The sequence below is a fragment of the Cynocephalus volans genome, chromosome 7, assembly GCF_027409185.1.
Source record: "Cynocephalus volans isolate mCynVol1 chromosome 7, mCynVol1.pri, whole genome shotgun sequence".
Taxonomy (NCBI): Eukaryota; Metazoa; Chordata; class Mammalia; order Dermoptera; family Cynocephalidae; genus Cynocephalus; species Cynocephalus volans.
The window spans coordinates 79,112,501-79,137,547 of record NC_084466.1 but is presented as its reverse complement, the minus strand read 5'-3'; the positions used below and the strand labels follow the sequence as shown (position 1 = coordinate 79,137,547).

The 25,047-nt window shown below is 44.1% G+C and overlaps 1 protein-coding gene across 1 annotated transcript in view; it reads left to right on the top strand.

Annotated features, from left to right (window-relative positions):
* Nucleotides 1-25,047, top strand: part of LOC134381672 (WD repeat-containing protein 49-like) — a 78,878-nt gene that overhangs the window by 24,579 nt on the left and 29,252 nt on the right. The window contains 4 exon segments of the mRNA XM_063101551.1: nt 9,893-9,960; nt 11,758-11,872; nt 23,221-23,366; nt 24,400-24,453. Coding sequence (XP_062957621.1) covers nt 9,893-9,960; nt 11,758-11,872; nt 23,221-23,366; nt 24,400-24,453 — 383 coding nt within the window.

Below are 25,047 nucleotides of genomic sequence, written 5' to 3'. Positions count from 1 at the left end.
AAGTGGTTTCTCCCTTGTGAAATGTGTTTTGAAAGAATGTTTTAGACATTGTTACAAATTCTTACTTGACCTGGTGCATGATCTTCATATTAATTAGCATTTTCTCTTTTTTATTTCTAGCTGAACTGTTCTGATTCTAGGAAAGCCCTCATTTCCAGCTCCAGCCATGAGCCATAGGCACTGCCTGTACTCCTCTCATGTTTGCGATGTTCTCTTTCTGGCTGTCATATCTTCAAATGTCTCCTACCTTTTTAGTTTCTGCATTGCAAAGGCATCCCACACTTCCCTAATAACTCCTGGTGCAACTCAAAAAAGGTGACCTCCTTCGCTGCTTAGTTTGCCTTCCATTTGGTAAGCGTCTCACCAGGAGGCTGCTGGAGAGGGAGGCAGGGAGGGGGGGCTCTCCTAGTACTGGCTCTGCACATGCTGAGAGCTCGATCATACATGTTGAGTTGAAATAAGAGCAAAGTCCACTTCGAGTGATGTCAGGCTACACTGTTTGAGTACCTCTAATGTGCTACATGATATTAAATACACAGTAATATCAACATAGGACAGCTAGTTTGGGAATTTTTAAGAAAGGCCTGCTGTATGCAATAACTACTAGTGAAGACTCAGAATCTGAAGACACATGGAGTTTCTGGAAGCTGGGCATAGACCAAGTGAATTCTGAGAAAAGCCAAGTGAAAACCCAGCCCCCAATGAACAGCTAAGTCTGGGCATGGACTTGACCCAAGCAGATCCTGAGTCTGTGGAGTGGGGGGTGTGGCAGGGTGAGCCTGTGCTACTCATGGGGGAGTCTGGACTAGACTGAGGACATACATCCCAGCACTGGGTGAACTTTAAGAGGTCAAACGAGTCCAAATTGGAACCAGGAATCCAATCCCTTGCAATAGACCCTTCCCTGGATACCAGCTCATGGTCTGAAATAGATGCACACCTCTGACCGGCCCTGGACCTCCCTAACTAGACATGTACTTAAGGTCAGGCCCTGTACTAAGAGCCTTATGTATGTTACCCTGTTTAATCTCCATAACAATTTTATGGCTTGCATTCGCCCCTTACAGGTGGGTAAACTAAAGCACAGAATAATAGGGTATTGCTTGGGGCTCTGGTCTTTTTTTCACTACATTGAAAGAAACCCAAGTCAAACTGACTTACACAAAAAGGAGAACTTTTGGATGGTTCACATAACACGAGCAGGGCAGGAAGGCAGCTCCGTGCTGCGTGCTTCTGGAAGTGGGGGCACACATGCTGCTTTGTCTCTGTTTCTCCCACCTGATTCCCTCTGTGTGCTAGTTCAGATGGCAATCAGCCCATGGCCACGCAGCTTCCACCACAGGGACTGCTGATGCTCTTGGTCCCCAACCACCCCTGGGAAGGGTCTCTTTGGACCAGTGTGGCCCAGGAACAATGATGATTCAACTCAACCAGGAAGTAAACACCTGGTGGTGCCCATTCAAGTCACATGAGTAGAGTATAGGAAGGCATACTTTCCAGAAGTGGGGACAGGGAGGGGAGATAGGACAAAAAAAGTGAGTCACTCAAACCAGAAATGGAAGGCCAAGCACTTGAACCCAGTATGTGTGTCTCCAAATAACCATTGCACCCACAAAGGGCATCTCTTGGGACTGTTAGAAATGCACAGCCTCAGGCCCTGCCCCGGAACTACTGAACCAGAGTCTGTGTTTGAAAAAGAGCTGTGGGCAACTTGCATGCTTGTCAGCGTCTGAGGGGCATTCTTTAATCACATTAATGTTCTTAATTTTTTCCCATAACTTGCCCCTTGAAGACCTTCTTAATCCTTCACATTCACTTTATTAAACTTCATACGTTCTTTGTGAAGCTCTTGAGAGTATGCTGGAAAGCCTCATCCAAATACTTAAGGGCACTGTAACCATATTTAATTTTCAAGTTGATGCTGATGATTCCTTACATGTGTTTGACACTTACTAATTTAAAGTAATTTTCACATTTGTAAGTGGTTCTGTGTTGGGTGGCCATTGGAGTCATCGGGGGACTTTATAAAATCTGGTTATCTGGGTTTTACCCTCAGAAATTCTGACTTAAGTCATAATTAAATAATTGGTCTGGGATGAGGCCTGGGCATCGAGACTTTCAAAAGCTCCTGCAGTGATTCTAATATTCAGCCAAGAGTAAAAACCAAGGGAGTACTGCCCAGGCATCTGTATTTTTTAGACACTTCCCAGTGACTTTGACTTGTAGCCAAAGTCAAGAACCATTCACATACGTGACATTTGATCCTCAGAGCAGTCAGATGAGGAACGAATGGTGTGCGTCCCCACTTCACAGGTAAGGAAATTTAAGCCCAGGTAAGTTTGCACACTGGGTCCCTGTAAAGCTATACAACTATGCCAGTTGTCAGCTTAGGGCTCAGACCCTTCAAACCCATTGTTAAGACTATGTCACCAGACCCCTTACATGCCAGGCTGGATCACCAGACCCCTCACATGCAGGTCCACGCTAGGTAATTGGGAAAGATTCCAGGAGCCATTGGCAGATGACACGAGCTCAGTCCTTAGCAACAGCAACAGTAGCTTACAGGTCCAGCAGCTTATAGGTCCAGTGGTGGTGGAGGCCTCGCAGAGGGTCCCAGGGGGCCCTGGCAGCAACAGCCTCTAGCAGCAATAGTGGCCTCCCCATGGCTGGCCCCCGCATCCCTGCCAAGGGCATCCTGGGGATGGGGCCCTGTGGATCAGACCCACTCATGCTTTATACTTAAGTCCATAACCCAGGACACCTGGGTGCACATGCGCAATTACATTACACAATAACCAAGGAACACCTGGGTGCACGTGCATATTTACATCAAATGCTCGGCGAGATTCTGAACATCTGAGGGGCCCTGACCATTTTCCTATATTTTCCCAACAGTCCCTTTGCTGGAAGAGAAGGACTTGAGACTGGATTCCGGTTTTTCTGACCCCAAGGCCAGTATACCACCTGCCATCCCCTAGACTTGGGTTGGTAAAGCCCTCAGGTCCTGGGACTTGTTCTGGGACAGGCTAGTTTCAAAGGAAGATTCTGACCCTGGGGCAGAATACATCTCTGACCCAAGAGAAGAGAGATGTTATCATTCATCCCCAGGGCATTGAGAAAGTTGTAGCCAGCAAAAGCCGCCTGTGCTGTCTGTGTGATCTCTTGTTGGGTTCCCTGCCTACCTGAGCAGCAGCAACCTGGGAAAGAAATCCATGAAGAGCCCGAGCACAGACACCTGTGTCTGCTGCCCAGCCAGGCCCACGGAGACAGGGAAGAAGAGGCAGGGAAGGTCGAAGGTGAGTATTTGCCACTGAGAGGAAGCTCATGACTTGGGTCATTCTTGTTCCAGATATTTCATTCACAGGGATTAGTTCACTTTTTTCCTAATTGCCTCTTAACTACCTTCTCTCCCTCCTCCTCTTCCCAGCTCCACCCCAGCACCACCCCTGGACTTTACAGGCTTGCTTGGAGCTCACCAAGCAATGCATCTGCAGTGCATGAAATATTTAACACTGTTCTAAGCAACTCAGAAGTCAGCCACCCACATAATGACGTCAATGATGCCAGTCTTCTTTTTTTTTTTGATTCTTACCAGCCTAGCTGTGCTAGCACATTTCGGAGCCTTTGGGATGGCTGACATCCTAGATTTCCCTCTCTTTTTCCCTTTAAAATCTAGTTCCATTTGCCACTGAACGTCATGGAAAATCAGTAATGACTGGTACCCAAGATCTCAGCTTCCTATGAAACCCCACCTCACTTCTTTCTTGATAAGAATCTGCCTTGAGGCCCCTTCCAGCTGCCTGGTTTTTAGGCTCAGAGCTCAAATTATCTTTCAAGAAAATTTCCTTTATAAATTTCTGATTCACTAACATTTAAATCATCAAAGGGTTAGAAAAAGAAGTACAGTGGTTAAGAAGTTTCTAGGGAACTTTCACTTGGAACTAGGAATTTGGTTTTCTAGAGCAATAATGGATATGAATCCTAAGAAACTGAAGTTCAGCCTTCGGAGGCTGAAGCAGCTCAAAATTCAGTATCTGGGCAGATTAAAAGCAATGGCCCCAGAACAAGAAAGGCTGAGTTCCAGCTCTGGCTCAGCCACTAACAGAGCTGTGACGTTAGGCCTCAGTTTCCCCCGCAGTTCAATCAGAAAGTTGGATGTGAGCCCTGAGGGTCTGCCAGCTCAGACGCACAAAGTCCTCGTTCTGCAGTGAGTCCTGTCCATTACGCCACCGAAAGCGGAAGCCACTTAAACTACTCGCAGCTCTAAACTGCTAGGATTTCATCAAACGGGTATCTCTGGAGAGCTAGATAACCATATGAGAGAAAGGATGAGCCCCAGGTCAACACCATTCTCAAGACTTTTTACTGGATACTCACAATGTGCGGGTGTGATGCTGAGATGACAGCACCGAGGCTCAGGGAGCCTTTGGAGCAAAACTCCTGGAAGGAATTGCCCACACTTGCCCTTTCCAATTCCTCTCCTCCCATGTCCTCTAAGAACCACTCCAACCTGGCCTTTGTCCCTGCAAATGCCACTACAACTGCTCTTGTAAGGGTCGCCAATAGCCCTCATGTTCCTAAACCCACTGACCAGTCTTCATGTCATTTGCTCTCTCAGCATTTGAAGCAACTGACCTCTCCAGCCTCCTTCACACGCTTCTCTCACTCGGCTTCAGACCCCAGCCTCTCTTGGTTTTCCTCCCATTGCACTGGTTGCTCTTCTGTTTCCCTTGCTCATTCCTGCACCTCTCCCTGACTTAATGTTGGAGCCCCAGAGTTCAGTCCTTGGTCCTATTCTCTTCCACGTCTGCAGCACTCCCTTGATGATCCTCTCCAGGACCCCTAATACCTGTCAACTTCCAAATTTATATCTCTAGCCCAGCACCCTCCTTGAACTTCAGTGTGGTATTTCCTAGGGCCTTGGCTCACTGATGGATATCTCCACTTGGATACATAATGGACATCAAAATTAAGTTCAAACCTGAATCCAGATCTTCCTCACATCTGTTCCACCACCTTCCCTATCTCAGTTGCTGCTAAGCCCATCCTTCCAGTTGCTCAGGGCAAAAACCTAGTAGTCACCATTGACCTCTCTCTCTCACAGCTCACACCCAGCCTGTTGGCTATATGTTCATAATACACACAGAACCTGGCTACTTCTCACCAGCCCCACTTCTACCATCCAGTGAGAGTCACTATCTTCTCTTCTCTGGATTACTGCAAGAGCTTCATAGCTGGCCTCCTTGCTTCCGTCTTTCCCCCTACAGTCTAGTCTCCATGTAGCAGCCAGAAAGACCCTGTAAAACTAGAAGTCAGGACCATCCAAGTCCTCCAGTGGGCCCCACCCCTCTCAGAGGAAAAGCCAGCGTCCTCCAGGGCCTTGTGTGATTGACCCCAGCCCTTACCTCTCTGGCCTCTTCTCCTACTTCTATCCCTCACTCACTCTGCTCCAGTCACATCAATCTCCTTGAACATGTTTAGAGCCTTTCCACTGGTTTTCCCCTCTGCCTAGAAGGTTGTCCCCAGAAATGTCCACATAGCTCATTCCCTCACCATTGTCAAGTCTTTGCTCAAATGTCTCTTCTCCATGAGGCCCACCCTGCCTTCCGTATTATATATTTGATCTGCCCACCCCTACTCCTGGGATTCCCAGTCCTCTTCACCTTGTTCTATGCTTGTTTAGAACCATACATCTCATCACCTTCTAATATACTATGCAATTTACCAATTGTGTTGGTTGTTGATGGCTTCCCTCAAAGGGATCCTCACCTGTTTTGTTCATTGTTATGTCTCATGTGTTTAGAATAGTACACGGCACATATAGGTCCTCAATAAATATTTCCTGAATGAATGTATGTGTGAAGTCCAAATTCAGACTCACATTCATCTCTCTCCCGAAGCAGTGCTCTGAAGCTCCACACTCCAGGAAAACCAGAGGTCTATAGCAACGAGCTGGCTGAGTGTTTTCTCCCTACATCTCCCCATCCCCCCACTCCCAGCACATCCCGCAGGTCTCTATGCCCACACCCCTGCTATAGTCGGGGAGATGTGTCCACAGCTTGCCATAGCACCAGCACCCCACCCCTAGATGGTTACTGGAGAGTCATAGCCTTGACAGGAGACAAGGGAGGTGATCCACGCCATTCCACAACTCCCTTTGTTAGTTCTTACCTCCACTTCAAGTAAGAGCCCTTCCGCAGTACCCTGGGGATCCTCTTTTATATACCCCTGGCCTTCAAAACTTGGCTGAAGATCAGCCATCTGTTCCCAAATAGGCTTACCTCAGGCAAAGGGAAAAAATTGTAAAAGAAGAAATCAACACTTGAGAGCTCTGAGTTGGGAAGTGTTTTCAAGTGCTTGTGTTTATTTAAGGCAAGAATCTCTGGCTTCATTTTTGTTACTGCCATGGATTGAATTGTCCCCCAAAGTTCCATGTATTAGAAACTTAACCCCCACTGTGACAGTTTTAAGAGGGTAAGAAATTCTATCATGGAAATTGAAAGGTAGGACCTTGTAGAGGTGATTAGATTGTGAGGACATGCCCTAGGGAATTGATTAATTCTTTGATGGTTTAATGATGGTCACAGGCGTGGTTCTGATGGCTTTAAAAGGAGATCAAGTGAGAAGCATGCTGTCTCTGCTCCTGTCATATTCATCACGTGATACCCTCTGTCACTGTAGTCACCACCAGGTCAAGACCCTCACTAGATGTGTTCCCTGGACTTTGGACTTCCCAGCCTCCAAAACTGTAAGCAATAAGTATTGTTTCTTTACAAATTACCCAGTTTCAGATACTTCCATTACAAGCAACAGAAACAGACTAATACAGTTACTAATGAACATAAAAGGGGGACATATCTTGATCAGGCCATAGAGAAGCCAGGGCTGGGCCTTGAGTGTCTTCTCTCCTGCAAACCTGAGCAGGGTTTCATCGTGTGTCAACAGATCTTTGGGCTCCCATAATTCTGAGGAAATTGGTGAAGGGAAGGGGGTAAGATATAGGGAAGGACAGGCAGGAGAGGTTGCCAGATCCTCCCTGACTCAGGAAGAGTGAAAGTCTAAGTGTTGGGAGACCCCCTCACCTTGCTGCTGACCCCATGGAATGCTCCTAGTCCTGACTGTGGAGGTGGTGCCTGGGTCAGTGCTGGCACTAGAAGCTGCTGTGGACAGTCAGGATGAACCTTCCACCAGGACCCCAGTCCCTGGAGATTCACATGTAGTTCGAGTGCTGGGGCTCAGAATCTGCCTTGAATCTGCTGTAGGTTTCCATGGTGATTACTTAAACTTTTCATCATCCTTCCTTTAGACCTTGGAGGAGAGCTATGCTCTCTGGTTTCCATGACAACCATTTAAAACGTGTATCTCTGTCTGGCTCTGTTGGAAGAGAACTGCTAGAGATCATGCAAATGAACTGGCTGCTCTCCTTTTACTTAAAAAATAAAAATAAAGTGACACACCTGCTGAGAAGTTTCAGATCTCTGCTCATAACAAGAAGGGTGAACTGTCAAACTCCTGTTTTCAGAGGGTTTGCGGTGTGGCTTTGACACTGTAAGTGCCCGCCCAGATTCTCAGACTCACTCTGCCACCTTCAGTAATTGCACTCACTACTTAGCCTCCCTCCCCTCTGCCTGGCAGATGAAGAGCTACAAGTTCAAGGCTGTTTACTCTCCTATTGCGTGTTAAAAAAGAAAGGGAAGGACAGAGCCAGAATGACTAGCCAGCCATCAGCCACCCTATTCAGCCTAGCCCTTTGCCACTGTGGAAAGACGCCATGGAGAATAGAGTTGTCACCTAAATTCACTGTCAATACACTGGCCAGCAGTGGCAGAGGACTTGGATTACAGCCCCAAACAATGGGTACATCACATACTCTAGAGGTATTAATTCATTTCTGCTGCTTGTAACAGAATACCTGAAACTGGGTAATTTATAAAGAAATGAAATTTATTTCTTACAGTTCGGGAGGCTGGGAAGTCTAAAGTCCCAGGAATACATCTGGTGAGAGCCTTCTTTGTGGTGCAGAGTCCCGTGGAGATGCAGGATGTCACATGGTGAGAATGGGCTGAGCAAGAGAGAACTAACCTCCTCACTTGCTCTCCTTTTAAAGCCAGAACCACACCCATTACTCCATGAATGGATCAACCCATTTACAAGGACACAGTCCTCACAATCTAATCACCTGTTAAAGGCCCCACCTTTCAAATACCAAGAGATATTGCCCATCTCTTAGAACTGTTACAATAGGGGTTAAGCTTCTGTGAGTTTTGGGGGGAAATCCAATCTGCAGCATTCAATTTTGGGGGGACATTCAATCTGCAGCATTCAGAAAGGACCCCACATTCTCTGTTGGGACTCATGGGACTGAGAGTAGCTGCTCTCGACTTCAGGGCTTTGGGTTGATCAAAAGGAAAGAGCCCAGGAGAAGTGGAAAGATGAGAGCATCCTTCCCCCTTCCTGGACACTTCCCTGAACAACCACCGCAGCAATGTGCCCCTAAACCAGAGGTCTCAAGAGGCAACAGTGGGCTAAGGTAGCCACAGACAAGCAAAATATTTAAAATATGAAATTGGATATCAACATTTAAAATTCTGGAAGTTTCCAATGAAAATAGAGACTTCCCACTTCTCTTGAAAAATCAGCAGGTCTGTGTCATTCTACTTGACAGGGGTCTGCTGGATGGAGCTGCATCTGCCCTCTCACATGAAGCATGGTCTCAATCTAGTTGAGTTTTTCTGAATAACAAATTCTTCTCCCTGCTGCCTGGAAAATGGTTGCACTTGTAACTCATGATAAACAGGCACAGTACTCAAACGAAACCAATTATCCCTCAACTAGTAGCTAAAGTTACAAACAATAAAAGAGAATTCTTATTTGGGGATAAGGGGAGGGGGAAGCTGAAGATTATTCTTCTACCTTGGACAAGGCTGAGGTCAGTGATCAGGAAAAGCTGATCACTGGTGTGGTTGAAGACTGTATTGAGGATTTCCTTCATGGGATCTTATGGTGAGACCAATGACTGACACCTACAGGGGGATCTTTGATTGCTTCTGTATGATGCTACTATTTTGATTCTGTTGTTCAGCAGATTCATAAGCCAATAAGTCATTTGAAAATATTTTGCCAAAATAATTGTATGACAAAGTTGATTGGTTGGTTGATGGAACTGATAGGTCAACTCAATGAGCCCCAGTTCAGGAGCTGGACAGTCCTGGCTTTGATGCTTGCTTCCACCTTTGATTTTGGGGAGGGGGTGTGCTGCTGGATTGAACCCTGGACCTTGGTGTCCACCATCTGTTTTATGACAAGTTTCTTAACCTCTCTAGTTGGAATATTTCTTACCTGTAAGATAGAGGTAAAGGTGCTTGCCTCAGTGAGTGTCTGTGAGGCTCAAACAAGATTGTTCTTGTAGCGGTTCTGGCATTCGGTAGTTAATAGAAACTAGTTTTCTCCAAATGAGATAGCCTTCATGTTACCTCTCTTCCCCAGGTGACTCTCCTTGTCTCTGGAGAAGGAGGAAGTAAAATCTTGCTTTCTCACCCACATCATTTTCATCCTTCGGACTATCTGTGGTGTGACAACTGGGGGGGAAAGAAGAAGAAAGAACTAGTCATTGCTGAAAATGAACCTGGAACCTTTAAAAATCAGCACCCTGTCAGGAAATTGACTGATCATATTAAGAAACGATGTTTTGTTTTTCTGTGAATATTTATAGGGTGCACTGTGGGAACAACAAATGTCAAGCAAAAGATGAAAGAGATAAGGAATGTTCGAAAAGATGTCAAGATAAGAGAAGGCCAAGCATTTCTTGGTTTGCCCCAAAGGCAAGCAGCATGTGATCAAACACTGTTTCATATCCATAAAGGAGTCAAGGCATTTTCATTCTGTGTGAGAGAGAGAGAACTTGCTGCTGACAGGTGGAATGGATCGAATAATTAGAGTCTGGAATCTTTATTTCCCTGGGTAAGTTGTCTTTCTCCAACCAAGAATGCCACTGATGTACCAAGGTATATGAAAGCAGGACTGGGGATTGCTAATTCCCTATTAGAATAATTCAAGAACCTCTGTTCAAAATTAATCTCCCATACACACAGCCTGGGAAAATTCTGTTTGTGTCCTTTAAAGATTCATTCCTTGGGGTTAATTACAACTCATTTAAAATGTAAATACCTTACAGGGACAAAGAGGCTGTGTAGAGCCACCATGCACCCACATCACAGTATGATTTTCTTTAATCAGATTGCTTTCTTCCATACAATGAACCATGACTACTTGTAGAAAGTGGTGAGGGATTTTGATGTGCAATCAATGCATTTTCAGTGTACATCCCTCATATGGCCTTAAGTGTACACTCAGTTCCCCACTGGGGCTGTTTAGCCCCCTCAGAATTAATGAGTCTGCCATCCCTAAGGTATAGCAGAATTGACATAAAAGGTCAGGTGTAATTTTCATAAGAAAACATGGATTGTCCTGGAAAGCCTGGAATTGGGGTGACAGGTTAGTAAACAGTATGATCATTGAAGGTTCACAACCATCATACCCTCAGTGGTGATGATTGTACCTCTTAGAATCAGGCCCTGCTGAGCAGGTGCTCAAGGAACCCCCATTTTGTTGAGGAACCGCTTTGCTCTAGGCACTATTCAACACATGCATTATCTCTAATCCCCACATCAACCTCACAAATGAAGAACCTGAAGCTCAGAGAAGTTAGGAAACTTCATGGAAGGAATGGCGCAGTCAGGGCTTAAACACAGGTTTGTCACTTCCGCTGAGAAGTGTTGAAGATGGAAGGAGTGTGAGAAATGGGGAGTTGACGTCTCCTGCACTGACAGTGGGGATTCAGGGGTGAGAACAAGTCATGTAGGATGTGCCAGTGTGCCTAACTGACCCTTTCTCCCAGGTATCAGTGGGGAATCCACAAGGGGCCCCGCACTGCACAGGAGTAGCAGGCAGCAGCTGCGACGGTGCTGCGTAGCAGGGAGGCACGTGAGACCCGGTTGTGCCTCTGCCGCTTTCTAGCCAGTGGCCCTCACCAAGAGCTGTAGCCTCAGTTTCTTCATATGTAACAGTGTTAACAAGAGTAGTAATAAAGAGAAAAAAACGAGATCATCCACATGAAGCACTGAGGACAATGTTAGATGCATAACAAGTAAGAAAGAAAAGTTATTTTCTTCCCACTTCTGTAACCTCAGACTCCCATTTTCCTGGTGATTGAGAACAATTTGCTTACCTTCCAATGATCTGGTTATAAAAAGACATGCACTCTCCTCTTCAGCCTCATCCCTGACTCTCTTTCCCCCGACTCCTCACCTTTCTTCTACAAACTGAGCCCTGAAACCCTGCAAGGGCACTGTTGTCCCTCAAAGCTCCTTAAAATAAACTTATATTAAAAAGCCATTTCCCCAGATTTTAATACTGTTCACTCTGGCCTACATAAAGTGGCAACAACTTGCCATGGAATCTATTCCAACCCCACCCCGGGCTCTTCCTCGTGTGTTCCTTTTATAGTGATATTGCCAACATTGGAGAAACAAAGCCCAAGGCTTCATCTCACCCTGAGTTATGTTGCTATAACTGGGTATTATTTGCTTCAGTCCTTTTCTCACACAAGATATATACTTGTGTAATTTCAGAGGGAGACATATCTCTCCTCCAGGCTGAATAGAACTGCCAGATCCAGGCCAACTTTAGTCTTGCATTTTTTATTTAGAAACAGCAGATAGAGCTGATTTGTGTTCATCTGTTCTTTTTCCATTCTAGAAAAACAACAGGTATGCTGAGAAGCCACACGGCTCCAGTGATCTACATCCACATATCTGCTGAGGATAACAAAATATTTCAAAATATTTTCTATGTCCACGACAACATGATTAAAGTCTTTCCCCTTTCACGTTTTGATGCATTTCTCCAAGACAGTTTCAGATAGAAAATGTATTCCTTTTATGTTTTCCTTTCTCCTCTTTGGCAACTTGAAGGGCCTCTGCCTTAGGAGATGCTCAAATGGCATTGACATGTGTGAGTTTGCTTTGGAAAGGGAGGATATGCAGACAGTTGGACTCTTGGAGAACTGTCCGCACCTGGTGTTTTGTGTCAGGGTGAGTAGACCTTCTAGCACTTAAGCCCATGCTTGCATACTGTCTAAATATCCCCTGTCCTAAATATTCCTTGTGTGTGTGTTGAAGGATGGAGAAAGTGAGCTGGGGATAAAATGGGAACCTCAGGAGGCAGCAGCCCCTTGCCACCAATGGCTATGATCTTATTTGGCAATATGCAAAGGACATGTGGGCCCTTTTTGAAATGTCACCTGTCAGGCTTAGAATTTGAGCATTTCTGACCCTGGTGGAGGGAATAGTATCACCATCTCCATTTTGCTTGCCTGAGCACCACTCTTTATACCTAAGGTCCTGTCCACCTCTAAAATGTAGTTATCCCATGCCTACACAGTGCACTATTTTGGGTACAAAAAGAAGTCTCACTGATTTTCTTCATCATCATCTCAGATAATTTTCCATTGAATATGACAAGTTTTCACAATCCATTCATCTACCTTCTCTCCTGAGAAGGGGCCTGAGGGAGGAAGTTTGGAGTGAATCAAAAGAATCTAGGAACCTTAGGAAGGAGGTCAGTAAACTGCTTTATATAAACACATAAGCAAGTTCGCTGGATACTCACATCATAAATGAATGATAGATGGTATGGGCCAAATTGTGTCCCTCCCCCAGGATTCATATGTTGAAGTTCTAACCCCCAGTACTTAGAATGTGACTATATTTGGACTATATTTGGAGATAGAGCCTTTAAAGAAGAAATTACTATTAAATGAGGTCATTGGTGAAGATTTCTCATCCCATAAGACTGGTGTCCTTATAAAAAGAGAAAATTAGGACATAGACTGAGGGGCGACCATGTGAGGACAAAACAAGAAGACTTGCAAGACAAGCATCTTGCCATCTGCAAGCCAGGGAGAAAGGCCAGAAGAAACCATCCCTGCCGACACCTTAATCTTGGACTTCAGCCTTCAGAACTGTGAGAAAATCAGTTTCTGTTGTTTAAGCCACTCAATGTGTGGTACTTTGTCATGACAGCCTGAACAAACTAATACAATAGATTTTCCTACTTTGTGATCACAGAAGCAGGCCTGATTCATTCATTCATTCATTCATTCATTCATTCAACAAATCTACTAAGTGCCTGCCATGTGGCAGTGTTCTAGGTATAGGAGATACATAGAAAGAAGCAGTCCAAATAAATTTCCTGCTCTTGTGGAGGTCATAATGAGGGGAGGGGGGTAGAAAATAAAATAAATAAATGAAATATCCAGTATCTTAGATGATGACAAATTCTATGGAAAACATTAAGGCAGGCAGGCAGGAGAGAGAAAGCCGGGAAAATTTGGTTCCTGTTTCTAGTAGGTTGGTCAGAAATGACCACACTAAAGTGACATTTAAGAAAAGGTCTGAAAGAAATGAATGCACAAACCATGCCTTTCTCTGCAAAGACGACTGCAGACAGAGGGAAATACAAAAGCCCTGAAGTGGGAACTAAGTAGGAAAGGAGACCAGGATCAGGATATGACAGCAGGAAGGAGTGGGATTGTGGAAGGCCATTGAGGCCTGGGTAAGGGTTTTGGCTTGTTGTTTTTGTTTCTTGAAGTTGTGGAAAATAGGGGGGACATGACATGACTTTCATTTTAACAGGGATCTCATGTTGGTGAGTTGCTAATAGATCATAGGGTGTTCAGGGCTGAAGCAGGGAAATTAGTCTGGAGGTTTCTACGACAGCCTCAGTGAGAGGTGATGCTGGCTTGCACAAAGTGGCCTCAGTGGAGCTGGAAAGAATGGTTTGATTCTGGATACACAGAGCAACAATTTCTTACTCACAATTCCAAATTTCAAAAAGTCCTGACAATGTAATCTCTTTTAATAAGATTGGGCCAAATTCATTTGGCAGTGAAACATAATCTGAAGTGACTTGTGGTGATTTAACAGTCTTTTTTCCCACTTGAAGTTAATATTCATATGTTTCACTGCAGAAATATAAATGCATCTGATTATGATTTGCAGCCACAGGGCCCATTGGGGTTGCTGTGTGTATGACTGTCTTAGTCCATCTTGTGTTGTTATAACAGAATACCGCAGACTGGGTAATTTATAAAGAAAATGATTTTTTTCCTACAGTTCTGGAGACTGGGAAGTCCAAGGTCGAGGGGCCACATCTGGTGAGGGCCTTGTTGCTGTGTCATCCCATGGCAGAGAGTAGAAGGGCAAGAGAGCACAAGAAAGCAAGAGAGGGCCAAACTCACTTATATAACAAGCCCACTCTCATGATAACTAATCCCCTCCTGTCATAATGACATTCATCCATTCATGAGACTTCATGACCTCTCAATACTGTTGCATTGGGATTAAGTTTCCAACATATGAACTTTGGGGGACACATTCAAACCATAGCAATGACCTTTTAAAAATTCAAAAACATCTAAGTTCCAAAACACATCTAACCCAAAGGGTTTCAGACAAGGGATTAAAGACATTCAACTGGGGGACTGGCTGGTTAACTCCATAGGTTAGAGAATGGTGTTGTAATACCAAGGTCAAGGGTTCAGATCCCTGTACCATTCAGCCACCAAAAAATAAAACAAAATAATTAAAATAAATTTTAAAAGACAAGCAGCTAAAGGTACAAGAGGATTTGGTGATATATTAAAAAAGGTTCTAAAAATAAGAGAGAAAAAAACAAAAGCATAACATATCGAAGAATAACATAACAAAACAAAAGCATAACATATGGGAAGAATCTATGGTAGTGCTTAGAGAGAACTTATGGGTTTAAATCCCTATAAACAAAAAAGATCTGAAATCAATACCCTAACTTTCCACATTAAGATATTTGATAGAAGAGCAAATTAAATCCCAAGCAAACTGAAGGAAGTAAATAATAAAGATTAGAGTAGAAATAAATGAAATAGAGAATAGAAAAAACAATAGAGAAAATCAACAGCACCAAAGCTGGTTTTTAAAAAGTATTGACCGAATTGATCGACCTTTACCTAGACTGATCAAGGGAGAAAAGGAGAAGACTCAAATTACTAAAATCAAGAATGAGAGACGGGATATTATTACAGGCTGGCCTGCTCTGGTTGGGATGTGGTTTGTTATCACCAAAACTCATGTTGAAAGTTGATCCCCAGGGCCGACCCCGTGGCTCACTCGGGAGAGTACGGCGCTGGGAGCGCAGCAGCGCTCCCGCCGCGGGTTCGGATCCTATATAGGGATGGCCGGTTTGCTCACTGGCTGAGCGAGGTCACACACACACAAAAAAAAGGACAAAAAAAAAAAAAAAGAAAAGAAAGAAAGTTGATCCCCAGTGTTGGGAAGTGGGGCTAAGTGGGAGGTGTTTGGGTCATGGGGGTGGATCCTCATGAATAGATTAATGCCCTCCCCTGAGGGTGAGTTCTCACTCTCCCAGGTACAGATTAGTTCCCACTAAAGTAGGTCATTAAAAAGAGTCTGGCTTCCTTGTTTTCTCTTTCTTGCTTCTTCTCTCATCAATGATCTCTTTGCACATGCTGGCTCCCCTTTTATTTTTTGCCCTCGCCAGGTGCAGCTGCCCAATTGTGGACTTCCAGCCCCAAGAATCATGAGCCAAATAAAACTCTTTTCCTTATAAATTACCCAGCCTTGGGTATTCTGTTATACCAACACAAAATGGACTAAGACTTAAGGAAATCAGAAGGATTATAAGTAAATACTATGAACAATTGTATTACCAACAAGTTAGATAGCCTAGATGAAATATACACATTTGTAAAAACACACAAAAGCCTAGGTTCAGATGGCATCACGAGTGAATTCGATCAAACACTTGAAGAATTGACATCAATCCTTCACAAACTTTTCAAGAAAAGGGAAAACTTCTCAGCTCATTCTATGACTCCAGTACCCTGATGCTAAACTCAGACAAAGACATCATGAGAAAACTATAGACCAATGTCTCTTATGAAAATGAATGCAAAAATCCTCAACAAAATACTAGCAGACTGAATCTAGCAACATATAAAAATAATTATACAACTTGACCAAGTAGAATTTATCAATTTACCAAGTAAGAATGCAAGGGTGGTTCAACACATGAAAATCAATGTAATATACCATATTAACAGAATAAAGGACAAAAATCATATATGATTATCTCAATGGGTGCAGAAAAGGCATTTGACAAAATTCAATACCCTTTCATATGAAATCACTCAGCAATCAATGAATAGAAGAAAACTACCTCAACCCCCCAATATAGGGCATCTATACAAAACCCACAACTAACATCGTGCTTACTGGCTAAAGACTGATGGTTTCCCTCCTAAGATCAGGACGCAGACACAAATGCTGTTACCCCTTCTATTTAACGTTGTATAGGAGGTTCTAGCCCAGGAAGTTAAAAACAACAACAACAACAACAAAAACAAACAAACAAACAAAAAAAACCAACAAAGAAGAAGAAGAAGAAATAAATAAAAGGTAACCAGATTAGAAAGAAAGAAGTAAAACTATATCTTTTTCAGGTGACATGATCTTGTATATAAAAAATCCTAAGAAATCTTAAAAAAAAAATTAGAGCTGATAAATTAGTTCAACTAGGTTTCAGGATGTGAGATCAGTATACAAAAATCAATTGAGTTTCTGTACACTTGCAATGAACAATCCAAATTAAGAAAATTCCATTTACAATAGCATCAAAAAGAATAAAGTACTTTGGAGTAAATTTAACAAAAGAAATACAAAATTTACACTCTGGAAACTAGAAAACATTTTTGAAAGGAATTATAAAGAAGACATAAACAAACACAAATACATCCTGTTTCCATAGATTGAAAAACAATATTGTTAAGATGGTAATGCTTTGCAGATTGATTTACAGATTCAATATGATCTCTATCAAAACCCCTCTTACCTTGTTTTGTAGAAATGGACAAGTTGATACTAAAATTCGTATGGAAATTCATGGAACCCAGACTAATCAAAACAATCTTGAAAAAGAATAAAATTAAAGTTCTTGAAAAAGAACTTTCCAATTTCAAAACTTACTGCAAAGCTACAGAAATTAATACAGTGTGGAACTGGTATAAAGATAGACACATAGATCAATGGGAAATTGAAAATAATTGAGAATCAAAAAATAAACCCAAACACAGTCAATTGATTTTTGAAAAGAGCGCCAAACCACTCAACAGAGAAAGAATATCTTCAACAAATGTTGCTGGGTCAACTGGATAGCCACATGCAAAAGAATTAAGTTGGAACCCTACCTCACACCACATACAAAAACTATCTCAAAATGGATCATAGACCTAAATGTAATTGCTAAACTACAAAACTCTTAGAAGAAAATATAGGAGTAGAGCTTCATGACCTTGGATTGGACAATGGTTTCTTATATATGGCATCAAAAGCACAGAGACAAAAGAAAAAAATAGATAAATTAGACTTCTTCAAAATTAGAAAAGTTTGTGCTTCAAAGGACACCATTAAAAAAAATAGACAATCAACATAGTGGAAGAAAATATATGGGCAAAGGAGTTGAATCAATATTTCTTCAAAAATGGCTGATTAGCACATGATAAGATGCTTGACCTCATTAGTTATAGGGAAATGCAAACCAAAACCTCAATAAGATACCATTTCATACCCATTAGGATTCCTAAAATCAAAAGATAGACAATAACAAATTTTGACAAGGATATAGAGAAAATGGAACACATACATAGCTGGTAGGAAATTAAAACGGTACAGTTACTTTGGAAAACATTTGGCATTTCTCAAGTATTAAACAGAGAATTATTATATAAGCCAATAATTCCACCCCCAGGGATATATACCCAGGAGAATTAAAAATGTAAGTTCACACACACACAAAAAAAAATTGTACATGAATGTTTGTAGCAGCATTATTTATAATAGCCAAAAAGTAAAATCAACCCAAATGTCCACTAATAGATGAATGGGTAAATAAAATGTGTATCTGTACAGTGGGATAGAATTCAGTGACGAGTAGGATTGAAGTACTGATACATGTTACAGTAAGGAAACCTTGAAAACATTATGTTAAGTGAAAGCCAGCCACAAAAAAGCCACATATTACATTATTCCATTTATATGAAATGTCCAGAATAGGTCAATCCACAGAGACGGAAAGTAGCTTAGCAGTTGCCAGGGGCTGCGGTGAGGTAGGAATAGGAGTGTCTGCTAGTGGATATGGGGTTTCTTTTGGGGGTGATGAAAATGCTCTGAAGTTAGGTAGAGATGGTTGCACACTCTGTGGACATAGTAAAAACTGAATTGTACACTTTCAAAATGTGAACTTTGTGGTATGTGGATTAAATATCTCAATAAAGCTGTTACTTTTTTTAGGGAGGGAGGTCAAGACAGGAGTCAAGGATGGCCCCAAGGTTTGGGGTGTGAGCCAAAAACTGAGGCAGGAAAAAGGACAAGTGAGAGGCTCATGAGACCAAGAGCTCAGCTGTGGATGTGATGGACAGAGACATCCTGTGTTTAGGGAAGAAGTCGGGGCTACAGATGTAAATTTGGAGGTCATTACTATCCAGATGGAATTTTAAGCTATGGAATGGCTGAGATCTCTAAGCGACTGAGAGTGAGCAAAGGAGAGAAAAAAGCCTCCGAGCCTGAGTGCTGGGGCATGGACGTGCTGGGACATTTCCGCGTGGGTGCTGCCTTCCTCCTGCAAGTGAGCTGAGAGTCCATCCTACAGCAATGATGAGGATATTTTATGTAAAATTAGATGTTGAGATCGCAGTCAGTGATCTAGCCAGAACCCAAATTCAATTCAGTCTTCTAGGTAAACTTGATTAAAATGGTAAGATTTATGAACTTTTGTCTTTCACTTATTTTGAAAATCAAATTCATCCATAGGCATCATCCAAAGTCGAGACTTCATATTTTTAATGAGCTTTCTCCCCCTAAAACTTGCCACTCTCAGATAATCATAATTCTGTATGTGGGGACACGTCTTCTGTCCTATTTTCTTTTCCTAGTGCCTCTCCATTTTTTTTGCAATCTAAACTCATGATTACAAGATTAGCATCTTGCCTGTGATGATTCAGGCATATTGAATCACTTCCCAGTGTATATTTAAAATATATTGGAATCCTATCTTGAAAATATGGTCTGTAAGTTACTTCAGAATATATTATTCCTATCAAATAAAAACTAATCAACTGGAAGCCAAACAGCTAGATTTCTAGCATGCCTGATCAGATAGTCTTCATTCTTTGAACGGATTTTTCAGCCCAAATATTTTACTCCTTTAAATCATGAGGACACACAAAACATTTCAGGAGTCTGCATATTCCTGGCATTCTCTAAAGGAGAGCAAAGTGACAGATTCAGATTTCCTTTCTCACATGGTATTTGCTGTGAATTTTAGATTGCACACCACAAAGAAGGCTGCTTTGTGTCGACTGGAATTAAGATGGATGGAAAGTTATTTCTTGGAAGAAAGAGAGCATGGTGTGTTAGGGTAAGGCTTGCTACTGTAACAAGTAAACCCAGGTTTTCCAGAGGTTGAAATAGTACAAGTTTATTCTGTCTCCTGTAGCAATCCAGTGCCAGTACCCCTGGCTTGTGGCAGCTTTCTCTCTCATTCCAGGACAGCCTCTCCCCAGCTTTTGGTCCCACCCTGCCTGCGGTTCTCAGAGTCCTCTTCATCTACGTGCAAGGGGCGTGAGAATAAAGAAGGCCTGCCTGCCCTTTAAAATCCCAGCCAGAAGTGGTACAATTCCTTCCTTTCACACTGAGTTCATGATGAAAGGGAGACTGGGAGATGGCTTAGTGTGGCAGCCATTTCCCAGCAACACCTTTACCCAAGGATGGAGAAGCATGGATTTTGGGTGGACTGAAAGCTTTGGAGACATACACCCTTGGGTTTAAAATCTGAAGCTACCACAAGCTGGAAGACCTTGCATGAATGATTCAGTCCTTCTGAACTAAGTTACTTACTCTTTGGGAGATCATTTTACTCTTCTACAAAATGGGAGAAAGACCTATACTGTAGGATAGTTGTGCTCACTAAAGGTAATGGATAAACGGGGCTCACTACAGAGTAGTTTTACCAGGTAAGACTCTTGAGCCCAAGAGACAAAAATATAACCCAAACAGTTTAAGCTAAAGGGGAAAGATTTGTTGGTTACTGAAACCAGAGCATAGGACAGGTGGCCTTGTGGGCAGCTGGGTTCAGAGATGGGACTGTTGCCGTCACACCCTCTGCCTGTTCCTTAGTACACATTGTCCTCGTTGGCTCCTACAGTGAAGGCATTTCTCCCTCCAAATGCCAGAGAACATAGACGCCCACAGCTCTGAATCCACGTTCCCACTCCAGTTACATTACCAGCTCCATCCAGAAAAATCCAAGGGAAGGACGCATTGACCAGGCTTGGGTGCCGTGTCTGTCGCCCGCACTTGGAGAGGCCAGTCTCTTGACAGAAACAAGGAGGGTGCTGGGCAGACCGCAGATAACGCAGTGATGCTTAATCTGTGGTGGCTCTTTTCATCCGGGGGTTTAATGCCAACTCACTGAGTCAACCTCAGTCAGTATGAAGAGTTTCTCCCCCCTCTGGTCCTGGACCTTGGCAGGGGTCCCTGTGTGGCACCTGAGGTCACTCTTCCAAGCCCCCAGAACTACTTCTGTGCTCCTATCTCTCATCAAAAACCTCTTTCTTTCAGTAACTCTGTTTCAGGAAGTGAGAAGAAATCAACAGAAATGGATTCCCATGGAGGAATGAGTGACTGATAACAGCTGTGTGTGTGTCACCTTCCTGTCCAGGACAATGAGCACCACCCGACAAATCAGTCTTCCGGAAAGGAGAGAGGATGCCCCTTGAACAAGCCACCCTCAGGGTCACCTTCTCCATGGGATTGTTTTATTTTGATCACTACTGTCGCCTGTGCTGACCTCCCAGGAAGCACAGATCCCCTCTTTTATGTCCCTTTTTATGACCTAAAAGCACCGATAAAAAGACAGGCTGGAACTCAAAATGAGTTTGCTAACTGCTAGGGAGAAGTAAAGGAAAATAAACACAGATTGTGCATATAACAACTAAGAGTCTGGCTTAAGGGCAAAGGCTGCAAATCTCATCATAGCTTATTTGCTTCCTGCAGACTCAAAGGAGGGGAGAGAAGCTCCATCTGAGCACATCCGCTCACTCTAATCTGTAGATTTCCTGTGTTGCTAAGGGGGAGACAGGCCTGAGGCTGAGTCCTGGTTATCTACCTGCTAGCTCAGCCCGAGGCTGAGTCCTGGTTATCTACCTGCTAGCTCTGCAAAGCTGGGTGACTCACTTAACCTTGACGGGACTCAATGGATAATGCCTACCTCGCAAAGTTGGTTTAACAGAGTACTGGTCTGCTAGGGCTGCCATACAAAGTGCCACAGACTGCGCGGCTCAACAACAGACATTTACTGTCTCAGTTCTAGAGGCTGGAAGTCTGAGGTCAAGGTGTCAGCAGGGCTGGTTCCTCCTGAGGCTGTGGGGGACAATCTGCTCCAGGCCTCTCCCTGAGCTCTGGCGGTTTGCTGGCGGTCCTTGGCAGTCTTTGGCAGTCCTTGGCAGTCCTTGGCAGTCCTTGGCAGTCTTTGGCTTGTAGATACATTGCCCTGATCGCTGCCTTCAACTTCACATGATGTTCTTCCTCTGTGTGTATCTATTTCCAAATTTCCCCATCTTATACTGAGTTAGGGGCCCACCCTACTCCACTGTGGCCTCATTTTAACTAATTACATCTGAAACAACCCTATTTCCAAATAGAGCCACATTCTGAGCTGCTGGGGTTATTCGACACATGAATTGGGAAGAGACACAATTCAACTCATGACAAAGTATAAATGAAACTATGTGTATAAAGTGTTCAACCCAATGTCAGCTGCATGGCATCTCACTAAACGACCACCTCGTTCCTGATGACCATGACGCTTGGCCTGTCTGCTCCTCATGTGGCCAATCCTTGCAGCCCCCACCAGGTCACCGTAAGTTCAGATAATACAAGAGCCCTGGCATGATTTACACACCAGTTGTAATGAATGACTAACCATATATGATTATTCTAATCACGTTATACCATTACTCTGTTCTAGCCATTATTCTAAGCACTCTGTTTTTAATCAATTTTTTAAAATTCCTTAAAACAACACCCTAAAGCAGGCACTGTTATCATTCTCCCCATTTTACAGATGAAGAAACTGAGATAGAGAATGTAGTAACTTGCCTGAGGCCACACAGCCATTAGGCAGCCCAGGCAGGCGGACTCTGGACCTTCAAGCCCTCAATCAACAGCCACCCTGAAGTTTGTTCCCTGCATCCTCCAAGTGTCTCTCCAGTGACTGGTTTTGAGGACCTGTATTAAGAAATGGGAACATATTTGGGGGACAGAGGTAGCTCTGTGCCACAAATCAGACTCATGGTGTCAGCTCCACTGCAAAGGCCAGGCCCGTAGAAGAGATGCTAGCAGTTGTCTCCTTGCACTGCGAGCAAAGCACAGCCCTGAGGGGCTTGGCCATGGAAGTCACCTCTCCTCGGGCAGCATCAGCATGAGAAGGGACCAGGAGCGCAGGTCTCACTGTCTACTTCCCTTACACACTACAGAGAAGGAACTTCTGGCCATATTTTTCCTTTTGTGATGTATTAGTCCATTTCTGTTGCTTGTAACAAAATACTCGAACCTGGGTAACTTGTGCGAAAACAAAATTTATTGCTTACAGTTTCCAAGGCTGGGAAGTCCAGAGTCCAGGGAGCACATCTGGTGAGGGTCTTCCTTGGCAGTAACGTAGGGGTCTTGCATGGCAGAATGGTGGTGCAGAGAGAGACTAACCTCTTCACGTGCTCTCCTTTTAAATCCCTCAGAACCACACCCCTGACCACCATTACTATGGCATGGTCTTACAATCTAATAACCTCTTCAAGGCCCCACTTTTCAATTACTGCAATAGAATTTCTCACCCTCTTAACACTTTCACAGTAGGGGCCAAGCCTCCAACACATTAAACTTTGGGAGGGGGGACACAATTCAATCCTTAATAGTTGGGGTGGGTATGGAGCAGTGTTTAAACTTTGATCAAGCCAAATCAGACCCCACAACAGATAGCAGCCTTGGAAACAGTGCGGCAGGCTGTTCAAGACCTCTGATGGCTTTTCTTTCCTTTTCTCTTCAAATCTAGGATCTGCAGACCTTCAGCTGCTTGTTCACAGCCTCATCCAAAGGCAGCAGCATTAAGGAGGTGCTCACAGCCTGCCTCTATCTCTCCAGCCCCTGAGCCCTGTGTGTGGCCACTGACGCCATCACACTTCTGCACCTGAGACTGAGGTATGAGGTTGTCCTCTTGGCTCCAAGCACTCAGCTCTCTGGAGGGCCTGTAGATCCCAGTGCAGCTATTTTCAACCTTGGACTTAATGTTCTGTAGTTCAGACCTCTGAGCCAGCTCCTGAGCTGCATGCCCTGTGTCCCTAACTTGCAGTATATATTTGGTGAGGTCTCTTTAACATTTTCTATTAATTACTCCAATACTACCTTCCTATATAATCCAGAAGTCTGTAACCTACCTCTTTGCCCTATGCCACCCTCCAGCCCTACCCCTATAGTGAATTATCCAAAAATGTACTATATGGTGGCTGCTTATTCAGTCCAAAGGCATCGACCTGACTGGTAGATGCCAAGCAGAAGCAGCCCACCAGTCCCAGTGCCTGGGCAGAGCCCCAAGTCTGAGATGCTACAGCAGTCCTGCCATGCAGGGATGGCACACGCCCAGGTGATGAGACAGTCTGTGTGGAGGGTCCTCCTAGTGGGCATCTCCTGCCCAGGGCCCGAGTGTCCAGGAGCTCTGATCTCTTGAGACCCAAGTTTCCTGATGCTGCTGCAAATGAGTCCACCTTGGCTTCCTTGGCCCACCTTTGCCAGGCCATGTTACCATTGTCTCCTGGGCAAGGAAAATGGGAGCCCACCTGCCTTCCCTTTTCACATTCAGAGAGGTCACTGAGGTGCATGTTCCCTGTGTTGAATGTCATTTGGCTCCAGCTGCCTCTGTCCTGCCTAGGCCTTAGCTCTGCCTCTCAGGTACTCAGAAGCCATCCTGTCCAACCCTGACACTTCACAGATGAGCTAACAGAGGCCTAGAGATGCAAACGCATTGCCCCAGGCACAGAGAAGTCAAGAGCAGAGATGGGACCAGTCCTCATATCTCAGGTGCCCGATCCACTGCCTTCTCCTTGCACTGTGCTGCTCCCACTAAATGGCAAAGCTCCCTGAGACTTCAAAAGAGAGGGAGCCCTATGCTAAAAAAAAAAAAAAAAAAAAAAAAATCTGACAACAGGAGTCACACTGACTAGTCTCCCTTCTCCAGAGCCTATGAAGACAGCTTCTTTCCAATGGCCCAAAAAGGCCCAGTGGCCATTGGGTAAGTCACGTCCCTTCTTTCAGGGTCTGCAGGGAAGTAACTCCACTCCAGCTACCTGGCAGGGGTGGCAGAGTACGCCACCTGTGAGAACTGAAAGGCCTTCTACATCCCAAAGTTACCAGCATCGTTACAGCCTGCTCGTTGTTCAAGCATGGTTCCTCCTACACCCCCTCCCCCGCCTGCTACACCGACCTAAACACATTCTTCACCCCCCGTGGCAGCATTGCCCCCTCAGTGTCCAGCACTATCACGAACCCAAAGTCAGCGTATGTGATCCAAGAAAAGGACGCAGGAAAGCTTTTACAGTGAATATTGCAGCTTGCAGATTTCAAATCCCGTCTATATGGCAACTGGCTTTCCTGAGCCAAAAATCATGACGTGTGGCCTTGTGAATGTGTTTTCTTCACTTGTGAACATAGGCATAGGTAAAGTCTCAAAGATGTTTATTGTTCTCAGTAATTAAATCACACGCCAAGAATTCCTGTATGGAAAAGTGATCAAATTTCCCTGCAGCAGAACCACGTGGAGAAGTCCAGACTGGGTGGGCCGGGCCTGGGTGTGTCCGCTCCCTGCCTACTTTGCTCCCTGAGCCCA